The 6,622-nt window shown below is 35.6% G+C and overlaps 1 protein-coding gene across 2 annotated transcripts; it reads left to right on the plus strand.

The window, feature by feature from the left end:
• Positions 1–3,872: 3,872 nt before the first annotated feature.
• LOC133310292 (vesicle-associated membrane protein 722) lies at positions 3,873–6,392 on the plus strand. 2 transcript variants are annotated; one of them, XM_061511200.1, is made up of 5 exons: positions 3,873–4,158; positions 4,972–5,113; positions 5,198–5,318; positions 5,551–5,613; positions 5,924–6,392. In XM_061511200.1, exons 1-5 carry the CDS (start codon positions 4,083–4,085, stop codon positions 6,071–6,073), a joined length of 552 nt encoding a protein of 183 aa, XP_061367184.1. In that variant the 5' UTR covers positions 3,873–4,082; the 3' UTR covers positions 6,074–6,392. The 2 variants fall into 2 exon arrangements, with proteins under 2 accessions (XP_061367184.1, XP_061367183.1); XM_061511199.1 differs by having other exon boundaries at positions 3,874–4,272; positions 5,924–6,389.
• Positions 6,393–6,622: the final 230 nt, after the last annotated feature.

The following is a 6,622-nucleotide window of genomic DNA, read 5'->3' on the forward strand; positions in this document are numbered from 1 at the left end:
AACATTTATAGCCACGTTGAGTAGGAGAATAACCAATAAAGACACACTGAAGAGACTTAGGATCAAGCTTAGACCGTTGATGGGAGGGAATATGGACAAATACAACGCAACCAAATAACTTGAGAGGTAAGGAGGAGACACCTCGGAAGGAAGGGAAGATACGAACAATATTAGAAAGAGGAGACTGAAATTTCAGAATGCGAGATGGCATTCGATTTATCAGATACGAGGCAGTGAGAACTGCCTCTCCCCAAAGATATTTAGGAACACTCGTGGTAAACATAAGAGTCCGAGCAACTTCAAGGAGATGTCGATTTTTTCTTTCCGCAACTCCGTTTTGTTGGGGTGTGTCAGGACACGAGCTTTGGTGAAGGATGCCATGTTGGGAAAGATATTCTCCAAGAATAGAGTTAAAATACTCTTTGCCATTATCTGTACGAAGAATTTGTATAGCAACTTGGAATTGGGTTTGAACCATGGCATGAAATTTTTTAAACACGGATGCAACATCGGACTTATCCTTTAGAAGATACACCCAACAAACTCGAGAATGGTCATCAATGAAGGTAATGAACCATCGAGTACCTGAAATATTTTTAACACGGGCTGGACCCCATATGTCACTATGAATTAAGGAAAATGGGGAAGAGTCATGGTGAACTTTAGAAGGATAATGAGCACGAGTATGCTTGGCAAGTTGACAAATATCACAAGAAAACAAACTTGGACTTTTATTAATAAATAAGTTTGGCAACAACTTCTGAAGATAAATAAAATTTGGATGGCCTAGCCTACGATGCCACAGCATAACATCATTACATGAATCAAAAGGAAACATATAATTTTTTTCTACGAAAACAGCTTCATGAGTCACATCCTCCTCAAAGTAGTAAAGTCCACCATCCTCTCTAGCACTGCCAATCATCCTCTCCGAGTCCTGTTCCTGAAAAACACAACTATGTGGAAAGAATTTAGCAAAGCAATGCAACTCAGAGGTGAGCTTGCTAATGGAAATGAGATTACAAGTCAGAGAAGGAACATAAAGAACTGATGTCAAAGTAATCAGCTCAGAAAGTTTAATGGTTCCGTGTCCCGCAATCTGGGAAAAACTGCCATCGGCGATCTTGACCCGAGAAGGTTCAGAATATGGAGTGTATGAACAAAACAAGCCAAGATTACCTATCATATGATCAAGGATCCAATGATTTTGACTATCAACATGGAAAGCTGTACCTTGCTGGACCACATGACTAGTGGCCTTAGGAAGGGGTGATGAGGAGGCGGAAGATGAGGAGGCGGAAGATGAGGAGGCGGAAGAGTGTTTTGAGGAAGCCATGAATAGAAGAGAAGGGTTGACCGTTGATGAAAAATCAAGTTTTGTAAATTTTTTATCTGACCTCTGGAACAGGAAGGGGAGAAGCCGGCGAGAAGGTCTGTGCAAGTCGCGGCGGAAAAAGACGTTGGGAAGGCGGCGCGTGGAGCTCACGCGCCGGAGACTGGCCGCGCGTGTGACGGCGCGTGCGGCGGTTGACGGCGATGGGTCCAGCGGCGGTCGACTCGTCGGATCCTTCTGAGTCGAATGGTCACCTCACTTTCTTGATCGGAGGTCAGTAGACTAGGTTTCTGTGTTGGACAGATTCAAGGAGGTGTTTAGGAGGTGTTTGACTGTGATGGAAGTGTTTGGATGGTTATTTTAGATTTGAATTAGGGTAGGAACAAACCCGCTTTGATACCATATAGAAAAGAAGTTTTTGTATATTGATCTTGAATAATTTACATGAGTGAGTATTTATACAAGAAAGAATCGCTAAGAATGACTAAGCGATGACTAATCAATCCTAATCACAATCAATTCTAATCAATCACAATCAATCCTAATCAATCATAATCAATCCTAATTAATAGGAAATAAAAACGGAAACATGTTTGAATTCTGATTTTCTACAATATATATATATATATATATATATATATATATATATATATATATATATATATATATATGAGATTTATATTTCTCGAGCCGCTTGACATCCAGCAGTCAATTATTCACCCTATATATAGGTGACAACATTAAATGTGAGGAATCATAACTATATTCCTATCATTATTAGACGTTAAGCGACTGAAGAAATGATTTTATCGATATATATATATATATATATATATATATATATATATATATATATATATGGGTTTACATTTCTACAGCTGTTATACGTGCAACAATCAAATACTTGCCATATATATACTTGAAAGCATTAAATGTAGGTAATCGTAATCATACAAAGGATGAAAGCATTAAATGTAGAGAATCATAACCATACACCTGTTGTTGCTGTATGTAAAGCGGCTGCAGAAATAATTTTACATTATATATATGGGTTTATTATTTTTCATATTCTAAAAGATAATTTTATCTCCTATATACATATGAAAGCATGTGGGGCCCATTTTTCTCTATTCTCTTCATATTGGCCCTACATGGGCTCCATACACTTTTAGGTGTACGTAGAAGATAAAAATACAAGACTTAATGTTTCTCTTATTGTAAGAGATAAATTTTATCTCTTACATACACATAAAAGTGTGTGAGGCCATATGAGGAAAAGAGAGAGAAAGATAAAACATGGGCTCCAGACACTTTTATGTGTGTCTAAGAGATAAATTTATCTTTCATAACATGAAAAATACTAATCCCGTATGTGTGTGTATATATATATATTCTATCTATCTCTTTTTTCACTTATTTTGCTTACCACTTTCCAACACTGTTAGATTATAATATCAACAATCTTTATTATTTTTCTCTTGTATTGAGATTCTTATATAAATAGTATTGAAAAATAATAGATAAAAGATAGACAGAAAAAAAGATAACTAAAATAATTTATCGTTATATATATATTGGAAACATGGATTATCCTCATTTTTTCCATTTGGCTGTTTGGAAAACACATGTAATCTGGCATCTTTGAAAAATATGTATCCATTTTAAATTTTTTTTGGGAAACACGGATTATTCTCATTTTTCCATTTGGCCGTTTGGAAAACACGTGTAATCTGGCATTTTTGAAAAGTATGCATCCATTTTAATTTTAGTACATGCAAAACAGATTATTCTCATTTCCTTTGTCAAATCAAAGGCAGTACATATCTAATTAACTCATTTTATACTTAAAATAATGGGTAAAAGATTTTTCAGTTAACAGAGATAAATTATTTTTAGTAAGTTCAAAATGATATCATTTTAAGGAGAAAATTAAGATGTTTTTGTAATTTTAATATATTGTAGGGTTATATTAGTCTTTATTATTATAACATTTTTAATTTTATAATTTCAAAACGACGTCATTTTGAGCTTATCGAAGATAACTTTATTTCCGGTGACAAGGAAAAATACTTTTTCCTAAAATAATTTAAAATAAAATTTTGGATTATGTTTATCTTATTTTACATGAGATAAATAACTTTTCTACACATGCAAACAATGATGGAGTCCCACCACTCTTTTTTTTTCTTCTCTTATCTGTGGGTCTCATTTATAATTTTATTTCTACAACTTGAGGTAATTATTTTTTTACAATATAAGAAAAATATTTCCTTAAAATTTTATTCAAAACTCTAAAATTAAAATTAATAATAAAAAACTTAATATCCGCGTAGGGTATATTCTAGAAAATGGCAACTTTTCTAAACTCCCCTTCTTGATCCTTTGAAATGGCACCCAAACAAAATTTGAAAAGCACGCAACGGCGTTGTATTTCCGTAATAACCGATGAAATCGAGGGCACTTTAACATCTGCCCCTTTTCCTTCGCATTCACGCTTGCTTCGCATCTAAGCCATAAAAAGCAAACACACACACACACTTCTTCTGTTCTCTCCAACGCTTTTCTGTTTCTACAACAGAAGAACGAAGCCTCCTCGTTCTTCTTTTCAGCACTTTCTCTCTCTAGAACCAGAACCATCGCTCATTTCTCTCTCTCTCTCTCTCTCTCTCTCTCTCTACAACGAACAAGACCTTGTTCGCTTAATCAATCTCGCGGTGGTGTTGTTGGTGCTGCGGTTGTGGTTCCGGCCATGGGACAGCAGTCGTTGATCTACAGCTTCGTGGCTCGCGGCACCGTGATCCTCGCCGAGTACACCGAGTTCTCCGGTAACTTCACCGGCGTGGCGGCGCAGTGCCTCCAGAAACTCCCTTCCTCCAACAACAAGTTCACCTACAACTGCGATGGTCACACCTTCAACTACCTCGTCGATAATGGATTCAGTAACTACTCTCTCTCTCTCTCATTCTCCTTGTTTCGCTGATCTGTATCCATTTTCTGATTTTGCTGTGTCTTTTCTTCGATTTGGATATATGTTGTTCGTTTCTCTTTGATCTGCGTGGAGAAAAATGGCACAAAAATGGAAAACCAGAAATGGCCTTTGGTATTCGGTGTGCGTTACTTAATGTGATTAGGTTAACGCTTGAGATCTATTCTCATTTTTTAAATCTTCGAATGATTTGGTTGTCAGAATATGAAAAGTAAAAGTTGGAAAACGTAGTAATAAGTCTATGTAACTGAAAATTGAATCGTTTACGTTGTTGTTCTTATAGTCATATCTTGTAGTTTCTTGCGTTGCATTGATGTAGTTGTTCCATTTTTTACTAGCTTATGGCGTAATAACATCAACATTATTTGTTAATGGAAAATTTAAATTTTGAAAAACTTCTTTTAATAGGCTATTGAAAAGGAAGATTGTGGGGAAATTTTTTGTTTTGCAAGGGTTGGATTATAAATAATTTAAATTCTCAGAACATGGAATGTATGCAATTATAAATGGTTAATTCTGGCTTTAATGCTAAAAGCTTGGTTCTGTTTTTAGAATTTGCTGTTTTCTCTTTGTGATAATTTGTTTTCCTTTTTGTACTGAAGTTACAATCACCATTAGTTGGAACTAACTTATAGTATATTGAATATTGTAGCTTACTGTGTTGTTGCGGTTGAGTCTGCTGGACGGCAGATTCCAATTGCTTTCCTTGAACGCATCAAGGAGGATTTTACCAAGAAATATGCTGGAGGAAAAGCTGCAACAGCGGCTGCTCAGAGCCTCAATAGAGAGTTTGGGTATTTACGTGTGCTGCAATTTTATATTCCTAATTTGCTATAATGACTTCCATTATTGTGAAACCTTTGTTGTTCATGATGTAGACCTAAGTTGAAGGAGCAGATGCAGTACTGTGTTGATCACCCTGAGGAGATTAGCAAGCTAGCTAAAGTGAAAGCTCAGGTTTCGGAAGTCAAAGGAGTTATGATGGAAAATATCGAGAAGGTAAAGCACTTATCATCTTACCTCCCCTGTTGCCAGGAAACTGTGCAAACAGATTTTTATTTTTATTTTTATTTTTGCTGGGGGTAGATTGTAAACGTTTACCTGAAGCTAAAATTTCCTGTTAGTCTACCTTTTCTTTTCCGGGCATAGATGGAGGGGGTCAAATTTAAAGTAATATAATCGCATGAGTGTGACTGATAGGTTGCTGTAACATTTATATCTTATTTGGCAGGTTCTCGACCGTGGGGAGAAAATTGAGCTTTTGGTGGATAAAACAGAGAACCTACGCTCTCAGGTCTGTTGGATGCTACTAATGCTTATTAAGATAAAATGAAAATTAGTAGATTGTTATAGATGGACTGGAACCCCCCTATCCCTCTTTTTTTGGTGTAAAACAATTGTATACTTCAGTTATGGTGGTTTATTCTTGTTTTTCTTTATTTTTTCACCTTGTAACATTGAATCTGATTCATATTATGTTTGCAGTGACTTTCTTAGTACAGAACATTTAAATCTCAAAAGCTTGTTGTCCCAGTTATATTTTATTTTTTTAAAAATTTGTTACTTATCTTTTTTATAACTTGTAAATTCATATAATTTTGCAGGCACAAGATTTCAGGCAACAGGGAACTAAGATTAGGAGGAAGATGTGGTTCCAAAATATGAAGATAAAGCTCATAGTTTTGGGTATCATTATTGCCTTGATTCTCATTATCGTTCTTTCCGTTTGTGGTGGCTTCAACTGTGGTAAATGAGTCTTCTCACTAGATAAGATTGTCGTTAGCAGATTTCCCTTGCCTCTTCTGTTGACGTAGTTCTTTTGACCTACTTTTTGGGATTTACATTCATCCTACTTCGATGATCAATATTATATGACATTACTTGTATAGTGTGTAATGCTTTAATCTTCCTCGACTTGTCTTCCATAGTGTAATGCTAATTTTCCTTAGTTTAGGTGGGAGTTAAGCATTTGGTTTGAGGATTATGATATTTTTCCATCTATGCTTAAATATTGAAAACCAACCATTGGAGTTAAAGCATTTGGTTTGAGGATAATGATATTTTACCATCTATGCTTAAATATTGAAAACCAACCATTGCTTAGTTGAGCTTCCTATTACCATTTTTCTGCTTAGGCGTGGGATGATATGTGCATTTTTTTGTCTGAACGTTTATCCATTTCCACTGAGCTCCGCATATGTGCTATTCTAAACGCAGGCAGTTTGTTTTAACTGGTAGTGTATTAACAACTTTTAATTCATTCATTTGCTGCTCTGCTCGGATCAGCCGAATGAAACATGCAT

The sequence above is a fragment of the Gastrolobium bilobum genome, unplaced genomic scaffold, assembly GCF_033153095.1.
Source record: "Gastrolobium bilobum isolate Gb01-03AN ecotype WA unplaced genomic scaffold, APGP_CSIRO_Gbil_v1 utg40325, whole genome shotgun sequence".
In the NCBI taxonomy this organism is placed as follows: Eukaryota; Viridiplantae; Streptophyta; class Magnoliopsida; order Fabales; family Fabaceae; genus Gastrolobium; species Gastrolobium bilobum.

What these genes read in the sequence shown, in the direction of transcription:
- LOC133310292 (XM_061511199.1), top strand. Translation starts at nt 4,083, where the DNA reads ATGGGACAGCAGTCGTTGATCTACAGCTTCGTGGCTCGCGGCACCGTG. An exon ending in AGCCTCAATAGAGAGTTTGG is followed by an intron (nt 5,114 to 5,197) that starts GTATTTACGTGT and finishes TTCATGATGTAG; the next exon opens with ACCTAAGTTGAAGGAGCAGA. An exon ending in TGATGGAAAATATCGAGAAG is followed by an intron (nt 5,319 to 5,550) that starts GTAAAGCACTTA and finishes CTTATTTGGCAG; the next exon opens with GTTCTCGACCGTGGGGAGAA.